Here is a 12,357-nt window from a genome sequence, read left to right on the forward strand (position 1 = left end):
GAAGTTTGATTGCTTTCAGACTACTGAGGAAAGATCAACAGGACTGGGCCCAGGTCTTAATGGAACAAAATTCATATTTTAGTAGAGAGATGTGCTCATGGCACAACTGACACGGCAGATACTAGTATACCCATAAGCTCTTAGCAGGGTTTGTACTACACTTACTCAGATCTGCTGCTTGGAGTACTGAGATGCTTTGAGATCACTGATAACGACTTCCCTGGACTTTTCCAGGGAAAATGCAGACTTGAACATAGGTCCACAGGCTCCTTCATTACACGCTATTTCATCAGCCCTAAACATTACTGATTAGGGAGCAACCTCTCTGCTGAACAGCAAGGAGTAACCTTAAAGGGCATACCTGAAATTCTGACCAAACACAGGTCTGTTACCCACTCCCCCCCCAACACACACACACTTGGAGAAGTAAGAGTAATTTCTTTTTCTAAATTTGATCTTTGTGACTCAAAACAGTGTGAAAGCAGTAATCCAGCTATGAGCTTTTTGCCCCCTGTTTAAACCTCTCAGTCACGGTGACTTTGAAGATCATGAAAGAGCTCAGATGCTCAAAGCATCTTAGTAGATTGTCTGGAAAGGGATCTCATACTTTCAGTATGTGTCAGAAAGACTGTGGAGGCAGTTGGCAGGTAAAAAAACCTGGTCTTATTCTCCTTCCAGGAGAGTTAAAACTCACTGTCAAGACTGTTGTAATACTGCTTCCAATAAATTTTCCTCATAAATCTGTGGATAAGAGATTTCTTCACAGTTGTCATTTGGTATCTCTTACTGGCACTAATATTCACTCACTTGCTCTAAAACTAAACAGAGCTGTCACTGAGGTTGGGCTGCTGGCAAGTGACATTGGTAGCAATTTCTTTCCAAAACAACTAATTCCATCTGCTTTCTTATTCCTCTCCCTGCAGGCACTCACTATGGCACCAATTCAGGCAACACATGTACCACACCTGGATGTGTTACAGCAGGTAATGGTTGTTACTATGAGTGATTGTTGCAGAGGTGATGTTTTACGTGTTACTGAATAAACAATAGTGCGAGCTTTAAGACTGAAGAAGTTGAAAAGGAATGAAATTTCCCCTTGGGCTAGAGACACATTGCTAATACTGTCAAAGGCAGCAAGTACAGCTGTCCTCAAATGCAGTTCCATGTGTAAACACTGAGCAAAAACCCCTATTCTTACTTCTCCATTGTATACTTTCTTTGTCACCAGGAATATCATTCGTAAGGAAGTAGTACAGGAAAATTGCCAGCGTGGGCAACAGTTCTCTGGCTCTGGCCTGAGCCACAAGGATGTGGCTTGACCAGCACAGTCTGTATCTATGAAGTATAATAAGAATCCCCTTAGACCAAATTTTCTCTCAAAGAGAATGCATTCTACACATGGGGCTATTCACCTTCTTATTTTTGGCATCTATTTGTACACCTCAAGAGAGGTAAGACTCCAGCATAGATATTCCCAATTGCCCCCTGGAAACACTGACTTCCTCGGCAGGTACCTAAGCTAGGGCCCGAGGCAGGGCACTGGGCAGCACGCTCATGCCTGTAAGGCACTGTGCAGCGGGAGAACTGTTCTGCTATTCGGAGGCTCCCTCTGTAAAGCAGTACAATTGCAGTGCAAATGGCTGCTGTCAGATCGTTCCATGCATTTTTTAAGCAGAAAATAGGATCCTTTGAGTCATAATACATGAGAATGAGTCTCATCCACTATAAGCAGCATAAGCAAGGTGCCTTCTTGCCAAGCAGCTTCTTGACAGTCTTTGGTAGTCCCAGAGATTACTAGGCAGCACTGTGGAATTCAACTCTCCAATTTTGATACCTAGCTGCTAGAATAATTCAGAATATGGACCCAACAGCTGACCCTTGCAAGGATTTCTACCAGTATGCCTGCGGGGGCTGGCTGAACCGGCACGTTATCCCAGAAACTAGCTCCAGATACAGCATTTTTGACATCCTGAGAGACGAGCTGGAGATCATCCTAAAAGGTAGGAATGAGGCTACTCTAGCCTTGGTTATGCACTTGTGTTTAGTTTCAGATGTTATTTACTGCACATTATACAGGGAAATAAACTTCCAGAGAAGCACTGATTGTGATTTTTTTCTCTAGTCCTTTAATCTCTACATCTCTTACTACACCCATTTTGTGGGAACATCCTGTTCCCACTAAAAATCAGCCATAGGTGACTTGGTACTAACTTCAAAAGGAGCAGGACAAGCTGTATGCATGTCCTTCTTCCTGACACTTTTTTTCCATTAATAGCTCCTTTAAAGAGCACTCTAGTTTCACAGTAATTGAAGCCTACAATAACAAGGATTTATCATAGCCCTGAATTCTCAGTGATTTCTATGAAAAGATCAAAGCTTTCCAGGGCAAAAATCTCACTGCAATGGTTCCTTCCCCAGGTGTGCTGGAGACTTCAGATCAAGGGGACAGAGCAGCGTTTCAGAAAGCTAAAATACTTTACAAGTCATGCATGAATGAGAGTGAGTCTCTTCTTGTTCCATTAATTCTCTTGTTCAATACCAAAGATACAAAAGTACCAATGTACTTTTAAGCAAGAGTCCAGTCAATATCTATCTAATCTGCATGGCCTTGCCTGGAAAGCTAATCTTCAGATGAATGAAGATGCCTTGGTACATCATTAAGGGTTAATGTACACATTCTGGGACATGGAAAGGACAGATGTTGGTTACCTACCTCTGGTATCAATGCAAAGCCTTGCCTTCTGAATGCAAAAACGTGTCCCCTTTCCTCCTTTCCAAACCAATTCCGATTCAGTCAAAATCAGTACTGAAGTCAACAGAAGTATTTTCATTACTTTTCTGAAGACTAATGTAGGAGACAGATGATTTCATCGTATCTCTTATTTTCTGCTATGACAAATTCAGTTTCAGATTTAAACTTTTAGGCCCATTACCTATTTTTCTTCATTTTTTTTTCCTATGAAAACAATATAGTATTTATTTTTCCTCTCTCAGGTCTTATAGAGCAACGAGATTCATTGCCTCTGCTAGAGGCCTTAACGATGGTTGGAGATTGGCCAGTGGCTTCTGCAGACTGGAACAAGACCAAAGGTAATGCTATGCCTGAAAGAGTTCAGTAGTGTTAAGTCAGAACTATTTGCTGCACTAAGGAGACTACTGTCATTGAATTAGATCCTCCGTTTTAACTTTTTCTTCATACACAAAAGTCAGGGTATCATACATATTTAGCACACAATGATCTGTATAAATAAGATCGTATAAATTTAATACCCATATTATAAGATCTCATTCGTGAACAGTGTACATTTTAGGACAGTTAGGAAACCTAAAGGACCAACATAAATAATGAAAACAAAAGCAATATAACCAATATAGCTGTGTTCTAATGCTTGCATATTAATTAGGGTTTGGAGCATAACTGCCTAACTAGGCAAGGTCATAGTGATTTATACTACGCATAGGCAATTCCATATATATAAATCATTTACTGATTACTTTATATCACCGAGACAGATAAGGCCATCTTGTAAACTTTACAAGAACAGTCTAGCAATTTCTAGCCACTACAGGAATGTCCTGTACAAGTATTCTCACATCATGTCCAGTCTGGTTCTAAACAATTTCAGCAATAAGCTTGCAAACTATACAACTTAATCAGTCCTGGTACGTATTGATAAATGATATATGTTTTCCCTTTTCTGTCCCAGAGCCAAGTTGGAGCATGGAAGAAAAACTCTCCGTAATGAACTCCAGATTTAACAAACGTGTCCTCATTGACATGTTTGTATGGAATGATGACCGGGATTCCAGCAGACACATCATTTATGTAAGAAAAAAAATTGCAGGGAATTATTTATATGCCAGAATCATAATGGATAGTTATTTACACTGCATACAGATTAGCTTTCCATAAGTCAGCAGGTATGCACAATACTGGCAAAATGTATGCAACAGTTCTGTACGCCAAGTGGCAGATCTGTCTCGGTCATATTGGGAAACATTTTATGGTAGCATAATTTTTGTTTCAGTTAAAAGAAATAAAAATCGATGGACCTGTGCTGATTTACAGCATTTAAGGGTTGTAAATTCTTGTGACTTGCAAAGTGATGGTGAGGTTTAATATATAGCAGGAAACTATGTTTTTAAAGCATGTAAATAATATTTCAGAGCTTGTTCATGTATGCTTATGCATGAAGTCTAGCCCTCAAGTCAAGCAACTTCTTTTCTAAGTTGCTTAAATTTATTCTTGGATCTCAATGGTTACTGAGAGATTTTTGCTTAACAACCCACACTCAGTATCCATCCTGTCCTTATCTAGAAATCCAGAGACAAAAGTTGTACCTTCCGTCTCACCCCAGTTCCTAGAAAGCTAAAGTTCTGTGGTTGTTTGGTAAGAGTGTTCTAGTGTCATTCCAACACTGAAAGGATGGCACATGCAGCATTTCATGATGCCTTCCAAGGATACCTTTGGACAACACCAGTTCCTGTTCATCACTAACTAAAGAAATGTATGATTTCCTTCAGATTGACCAGCCAAGTTTAGGAATGCCATCCAGGGATTACTACTTTAATGGGGGCAACTATCAAAGAGTAAGTATTCCTTGTAATTTGTTTACTATGTGCTACTAAAATAACTTTATTACTTATCCTTGTGTTTGAAAACTTAAATATATCAATCTTCATGTTATGTAACAATCAGAATTAGACTGTGACAATCATTGCTACATTTTTTCCTAATTATGCCAAAATTCTGTAAAGTTTACAAAAGGACTGAACAACTGTATAAGTATTAAGGCTCCCCAGAATTGGCCAGTTCATACAGATGAGAAGGTTATGGGAAAATAAAATCATCATGTCTTATAGCTTAAAACGGTCTCTACTTTTGAAGGATAGGTTCACATTTTCAGTGCAGGTTATCTTGACTTCGCTTATATCTTCTTGTAAAGCCACTGGTTCTGGCTACTATTTTACAAGGTACTGGAAAGATGGATTATAGATATGGGGGAAGAATTGTCATACTGGATCATATTTGAACATACAACACCCCGAAAATATGTTTTGTTGAACACCAAAACCTTCAGAATTTTTCATGTGTTCATTCAGGGGAAAAAAGTTAAAAAATAGAGTGTTTTACCTGGAGCAGCAAAAGCTATATTAATGGAACAGACACTCAGCTAGTAAGAATCTGCTGCCCCTTACTCCCCCCTTCCCCCAAAATTACATGAAAATTGTGAGAGATTATTTTCTAGCTGCTTTTCTCTGCCAATGCTCAGAGCAAAAATGTGAGGGTTTCTGTAAATACATAGGAAGCTGTTGCAAACCTAGCCACATAATTTATCAGTTTCCAAGATGAAAATACTGCTTTAGTACATTTTATTTTCCTCAATTATGTCATACTAACAAAGAGTATTTGCAGCCTAACATCAAACTAATTTTCCTAACACGAATGGAAGGGAATCCAGGGAGACAACAATCAGCATTGTAGATTCTTTTGTCTAGTGGTTGTAAAGGCAGATGAAAACATCAGTGAGACTAGTTTTCTTCTTACTTCAATGTATTTGACTATATTCTCATATATAATATAGTCTAAAATATAGTCCTGGGAAGTTTTTATGAGATTGTTTCCACACCTTCTGGACACCTTTATAAACTGCCAACTTCTGTTAATCTGTCTCATGACACAAAGCAATCTCCATGTAGTTATGTTGGGAACTGCAGATAGCTGCTGGAACTAGGATTCTATTCTGCAAGTTTCACCTATATAGCGGCAGTTACAGTAGAAAAGAAGGATATTTATGCATCGTTGCATGAAAGTCAGACTTAGATTGACTTGTAGGAGGTAGAAAATCAGGTACAGTACATAGACGATCCTAAATTAGCAAAAGAAAACCAGTACTGCTTAATACAGTTTTAATTTGAAGCTATAAAGAAGACGGGCTAAGGCTGTGTTTTTAATCTTAATGAGTAAGGAGGAGACACAGCCCCTTTTTATTTGCTATTTAACAGCTCACTTCCCACAGACAATGAACCAAACTCTGATGACCCAAACTCCCCCTGTGCTTAGTCCAGCATCTTTTGGCAAAACTCCTACTGAGGCCTGTGGGAGTCTGGCCTGATTAAGGCCTCAGCATTCAGCCTAAAAACACAAAATCGTCATCATCATCTAAGTGCCCAGACTCAATTTCACAACGGTCACTGTATTTATCTGGTTTCCAAGGTCTATGGAGGAAGAAAAGTATGCAAGAAGAATAGGTAGTATTAAGCTTTCCTGTATCAGAGGTCAGTACTCCCTCAGCAGCCAAGTCTCCTTTCAAGGTCCATTCTGAGGCATAAATCACAGCCATACCCTCCTATTAGAAATAAAGCACAGGTATCACTGGGAACCATTTGAGACAGAGCTTTTCTTTCAGACAGTAAAAACAGAGTTTAGAAGATTTATGGTATTACTTTCAGAGAACTTAAGCCTTCCATGTTTACCCTGGTATTTTGGCTCGTAGGGATCACTATTGCCATAGTGTAACTCAAAGCACAGAGCTTTCTCTTTGTTCAAGTAGTAACTCTGACTCACAACGCCAGAGAGCTGGATTGCAGAGAGAAGCAGAAAGTGTTGCTTTCACTATGTATTTTGAGACTGGCAACTGCACTGTAAGGTATTCAAGGATGAACTGAGGTCCTAGATTTTGCAGTAGTATCTGTTATGGGGGGGGAAGATGAGAAAATGGAGTGGGGAGGGTTGCATTGGAGACAAGGGCAGAGGCTGTGACCCCTGGGCCCAGCTTTTTCACAGCACACTGTAAAGCTAAAACAGCAAAAAGAATGGTTTGCTGAATGAGAAGTGATAGACAGCAAACCTTTTCTTCACAATGCTACACACGTGTTCTGTTTCTTGTGTACAGGTGAGAGAAGCTTACCTGCAGTTCATGATCACCATTGCCAAAATGATCCGGGAAGACAAGAATGTGTCTAAAGATGATTCCTTTGTCCAAGAGGAAATGGCAAAGGTTATGGAGCTTGAAACAGAGATTGCAAATGTGAGTACGGAAATTGAGAATTTTTCAGGATGTTGCGGGGGGCAAGGGGTGAGGGGGAGAGTCTCTTGCTGTTTTGTGCAGTAGTTTTCAATACAGCAGAAAACCCGTTGCCTAGAAGAAAGCAGGGGGAAGAGGACTTGTTGTGCCGTGAGCAGCCCAGAAATCAGAGCTTCTGTGTGTATAATTATGTCTACTGTATACACTGCTACTGTTTCTGCTCTCGTCCTAGCCATATTTATTTTTGGAAGTCTCCTAAAGCAGGATAATCTACCTTCTGCTAAACATACACTATGATAACACCAAGGCTAGCTCCCTTGCATCCTTAGAAGTCTACAGCACCCGAAAAATCTCTAAGAGCTTAGTCTTCCATTCTAAAGAGGATAGAGGGAACCATGTGGCTCAACATATTACTGAAACATTATTGCACTGGGGGGACCTGAGTTCCTGTACTGAAATTGAGAAAGCAGCACTGGACACTACCAAGTGAGCTTTCTTTTCCAAAATAAACTGTTTTCCTTGCATCTTATTTGAGTGTGTATATGTGCACGTATGCAATTTCAGCCATTGACACTTGTGTCAGTTGATGCTAGTAATAACCTTGTGAATGTCTTCAGGCAACTACCCCAGCAGAAGAAAGGCATGATGTAACCTTGTTGTACAACAAAATGACCTTAAAAGAGCTACAGGAAAAGTTTGCATTGAACGTAAGTGTTTAATGAGCAGTCTAATACTTTCAGCCTCCTCTTATTACCATGCCAATTGGAAATGGCTTTGTGAATTTATCAGTGATGCAACAAAGTGAGGTATAAAATCATTCCCATTCTTAATCTTGTCTTCAAAGTCTCTTAAAAAGCATTTTTCTACTGAACAACACTACAACTACATTCAATCCCATAGATTGTAGAAAGTCCAGACAGTTACTAAGGCACTTAAACACCTGGCATTGGTATATGTCTTTCTGTCTGCCCAGGAGTTTAACTGGACCTTCTTCATCCAAGGTGTCATGTCTTCAGTAAGCGTTCAGGTTGACCCAGAAGAAGAGGTTGTTGTATACGGCATGCCCTATCTGCAAGAGCTGAAAGCAATTCTCTCAAAGTACTCAGCAAGGTAAAGATACTGGAGAATATCCAAGACAAAAGTCACAGCAGTATTGTGGAAATGTAAATTATTGGGCCTGCTTGCTAGTTCTGCCAGAGCTTCTCTGAGAAAAGTGACACCACTTCACTGTAAAATATGGGTAATGTCTTCCGAGGTCCTAGGGTCCCAGAGTACTGTGGTACTAGGTGTCTCACCTGCTCACATGCTTAGAAAAGGTTAAATGGAAAGGAAAGAATACATCACAGGCTTAGCTCTTGTTACCCTCTAGAAGGAAAAAAAAAAAATTAATCCTTGAACAGACATGGTAGTATAGTCCTCAGTCTGGGTGCCTCTACAGTTAGCCAGCCTGTTAAATAAGAACAGTCACCTGTGGATGCTATGAAACTGGTGATTGGCGGCAATCATTTGCTTTCTTATCTCCATTCAAAATTAAGATCCCCCTCTGACTGTCTGCACTAGCGTTGCTTTTTACAGGGGATTAAACGCAGCTTTACTTTCCCACGCAGCACCATCCAGAACTACCTCATTTGGCGATTTGTGATTGATCGAGTCAGCAGCTTGAGTCGGCGTTTCAAGGATGCTCGGGCCAGCTACAGGAAGGTATTTCCTCTCTTCCTAAAGAGACCATAGTGCATAGTACTGGAAGAGAGTCCCGCAGTCACCAAATCAAGCCCTTGTCAACACAATGACATTATTATGTCATGTAATCCCCAAACAAATTTAAGAACATCAATCACAAAAATAGAAACCTTTGTCTTAGATTAACCTCCTCTTTAGGCAATGATTTAGAACAGAGATGCGTAGGCAGAATTAATCCTGTGGTGTTTTGTGTTGCAGGCACTTTATGGGACAACACTGGAAGAAGCCCGCTGGAGGGAGTGCGTGAGTTACGTCAACAACAACATGGAGAACGCAGTGGGAGCAATGTATGTCAGGGAGACATTTGCTGGTGAGAGCAAGAGGATGGTATGTAGTTTACCCTTCATACTATTGTACATCCACAATGTCTACAGTGCCTATTCCCCTCCATCTGATCTCCCAACCTATTTTGTCTGTTAAAGATATCCATCAGCCAAGAGTCAGAAGGCATAAGAACTCATTTATGATGCTCTTTTAAATGCCGAGTACCATGTTTTAGAGCATAGAATTTGGGGACATCATCTTTCAGTAGGAAGCTTTTCACCCCTCCTTAGCCATGCCTGGGAAAAATAGCATGTAAATGATTAATTTCTTACTGACTCTCTTCTAGGTCCGAGATTTAATAGATAAGATTCGTGAAGTGTTCATCGAGACTTTAGATGAGTTACAGTGGATGGATGAGGCATCCAAAGAGAAAGCTCGTGAGAAGGTCAGAGATAATAAGGAACTTCAGTATTCTGAGTATGAAATCTTTGGAATTTTGTAGCATCACTATTCCCAGATCCTCTACAAATGAGAGGAAAAAAAAAAACTTTGATGTTCACTATCCTGTTATCCCTTATCCTATTACATTGTCCTTTTCTTTTTAATCCTTTGTTAGCTCACATACATTTTTATTTCCTTTAATGAGTCTTGTGAACCATGTTATAAATGAGGAGAGAAGATGGCACCAAACACATCAACTAGAGTGACAACTGAATACAATGCAATCCCCCAAAGAAAACTTTTCAAACTTTTCATCGACTTTAGGACCATCAGCACTGTTCCGATAGCAAGGGGGGGGAAAAAGGCACTAAATGAGGGTTAAGCCCAATCCCTGTTGGATGGTGCTGTAGGGTCTGCAAGTCTACCATAGTGGCTGGACACCCTGAAATGAGAGGAAGACTGTATGTTCCATATTAAAAAAAAAAGTCTCACTAAGCAATAGGGTGCATTTGAACAAGGTCTTTAAATATTTGCACCCAGTTTCTCACAAACAGGTGGACAATAGCAATACAGAATTCGAACTAGTATGTGTATTGAAACTTTAAAAACAAAAAAGACCACACCAACAAAAAGCACAATTAAGAGGAAACATTAAACTCTTTTCTTCTAGGCAATGGCAATTAAAGAACAAATTGGCTACCCAGATTATATTTTGGAAGATCAGAACGAAAAACTAGATCAGGAATATGCCAATGTAAGTATGCTCTGCATACCTCAATAAGTACCTCAATATAAAAGCCTACACTTATTTTCTTGCCACTTGGAATACTTATACCTGTGCAACTGTCATTTCCAAGTGACTGGACAGCATACAAAACTGATTGTGTTGAACATTTTAATAAATAAATGCAAGCAAAGAGCTAACTGTTAAGTGATACCTTGCAATCAAAACATATTTTAGCAGATACATTCAGTGGTATGAGGAATTCCGCTTTCTGCACAGCTCACTAATATATTGGATGTGTTTCTTTAGTTAAACTTCAGTGAACACAATTACTTCGAAAACATTCTGGAAAACCTGAGAGCCGGAGCCCAAAAGAGCCTGAAGAAACTTCGCGAGAGAGTTGACCAAGATATGTAAGTTTCCAGACCGCATGCTACAGACACAATCTAAATTCTGAAATAATGGTTATCGTGTTTAAGTCCTATGCTGTGGACAGCCAAGAATGCTTATGTCTGAGATGTTACAAGTTATTTCCTGGAATTAAACAAGTAGTTCATTGCCTCTTGTGATAGGAATTCATCCAGTTCTCTTGGAATCTCTCTAATCCTTCATCAAGCTGCTTCACATTCAGATATTACATTGAAACTACTTAACACAAAAGCAGTGACAGATCTTTCTGACAACTCAGCAAGGAGGAGATGCGATAAACAGTGTCATGGAACTTCTGAAAATTTATACTCAGGGGAAAAAAGCTTAAAACATTCTGGCCAGAATTCTGTTGGAAATATGCCCAAACTTGGGGCAGTTGAGCACCAGACCTAATTTATGTCCATTTCCAGCAGATTACTTCACACTGCACCTAGTAAAGTATAAGTGTGTTTTTCAGGAACTTCCTGTCATAGGTGCAGGTTTGGCTGCCTCATGAGCCCTTCTTTGACTCCATGAATGCTTCCCGCATAAGTCTTAGGTCTTAGCCTGTATTGCCCTAGCTGTTACCTCACAGTTCTCCACTCTTAGGCAAATCCTCAGCTAGCGCCGGTCTTAAAACAACCAAATAAAAGTGGCATGTCCATAAATTGATACCAACAGCTCCAAGGTGAGCAGTTGGCCTCACTAACCAGTAAGAAGCATTACTACACAACATCACCAGGACGACCCCTCCAGTCCTTCAAGCGCAGTTGAGTTCGTGCCAAGTCCATGACATGGATACATCCCAGAAGCCCTGGCTTGCATGTTCAGCAACAAACACCTTGGAATATGACCTGATTCCCAGAGCTATGAGCTAGCCAATCTGAACTTTTAATAGTCCAGTTAGCTTCCTGAGCCAGACACCTCCAACATGGCTATCTGGCAAAGCTACTGCTGAATACGTTAGTGACAGATACACTGTGATGGAAGGCAGAAGTAAGGAAGCTAATGCCAACTTGATGTGTTGTTCACTAGTAGGCTTCCAGCCTGTGTGATGCTGGAAGAGAATGTCTTGCGACAAAGGAAAGTAGATTCCAACAAGAATTTCAAACACCGCTTCACAAAACATAAAATAACACAGAGTTATTCATAAGCAAGCAAACAAAAACTCTCCAGAGGAAGCATTAGTCAAGTTAATTGTTGCAAAGCCTATTCATTTTTTCTATCCCTCTTCCTGCGAGGTGGTTTTAACTCAAAATGCGAGCACACAATGCAGACGCTTAGAAACCTCCAGTGAGTTACTGATGAATAATTCACCAAGGGAGTTTTCTGATTAGTCACCTAAATAACAGCATTTTTTCTGCTTCCTCATTTCTTGAGGAATCAGTCACGGTGCTCTTCATAGCAAAAATTCTTGCACAGCATTGGTGTTCTTAATCCACAACCTGTGTTACAGGTCACTGCTGCCTTTTACAGGCTGTCTACAGAGACAGATGGTAGCACTCTAGCCAAAATTCCCAATACCTCTGCTCATTCTAGGCGTGGTTTAAAGCATATTTGTGGGAACCTTTTCATGGATTTATGAATTAGGCCTTCTTTGCCTGGCAGTTTGACAATATATGAAATACCAATAACTTGCACTTTTTCCATGTAGTGAACTACATCTTTCTAGCGATGTCTCTCCAGCGGCTTGAAGGGTTTCCCCAAGGAGACATAAAACCACTTATCTCTCCAGATCACTGTTTAATTAAA

The 12,357-nt window shown here is 40.1% G+C and overlaps 1 protein-coding gene across 1 annotated transcript in view; it reads left to right on the forward strand.

Moving 5' to 3' along the window:
- MMEL1 (membrane metalloendopeptidase like 1) overlaps window positions 1-12,357 on the forward strand; it is a 30,996-nt gene that overhangs the window by 7,771 nt on the left and 10,868 nt on the right. Inside the window, exons 3-16 of the mRNA XM_050909594.1 lie at window positions 924-983; window positions 1,839-2,000; window positions 2,419-2,499; window positions 2,995-3,090; window positions 3,708-3,826; window positions 4,525-4,590; window positions 6,897-7,031; window positions 7,646-7,735; window positions 8,002-8,138; window positions 8,636-8,729; window positions 8,967-9,095; window positions 9,379-9,477; window positions 10,144-10,227; window positions 10,507-10,610. Coding sequence (XP_050765551.1) covers window positions 924-983; window positions 1,839-2,000; window positions 2,419-2,499; window positions 2,995-3,090; window positions 3,708-3,826; window positions 4,525-4,590; window positions 6,897-7,031; window positions 7,646-7,735; window positions 8,002-8,138; window positions 8,636-8,729; window positions 8,967-9,095; window positions 9,379-9,477; window positions 10,144-10,227; window positions 10,507-10,610 — 1,456 coding nt within the window. The remainder of the gene's footprint in view (window positions 1-923; window positions 984-1,838; window positions 2,001-2,418; window positions 2,500-2,994; window positions 3,091-3,707; window positions 3,827-4,524; window positions 4,591-6,896; window positions 7,032-7,645; window positions 7,736-8,001; window positions 8,139-8,635; window positions 8,730-8,966; window positions 9,096-9,378; window positions 9,478-10,143; window positions 10,228-10,506; window positions 10,611-12,357) is intronic.

The sequence above is a fragment of the Gymnogyps californianus genome, chromosome 21, assembly GCF_018139145.2.
Source record: "Gymnogyps californianus isolate 813 chromosome 21, ASM1813914v2, whole genome shotgun sequence".
NCBI lineage: Eukaryota > Metazoa > Chordata > Aves > Accipitriformes > Cathartidae > Gymnogyps > Gymnogyps californianus.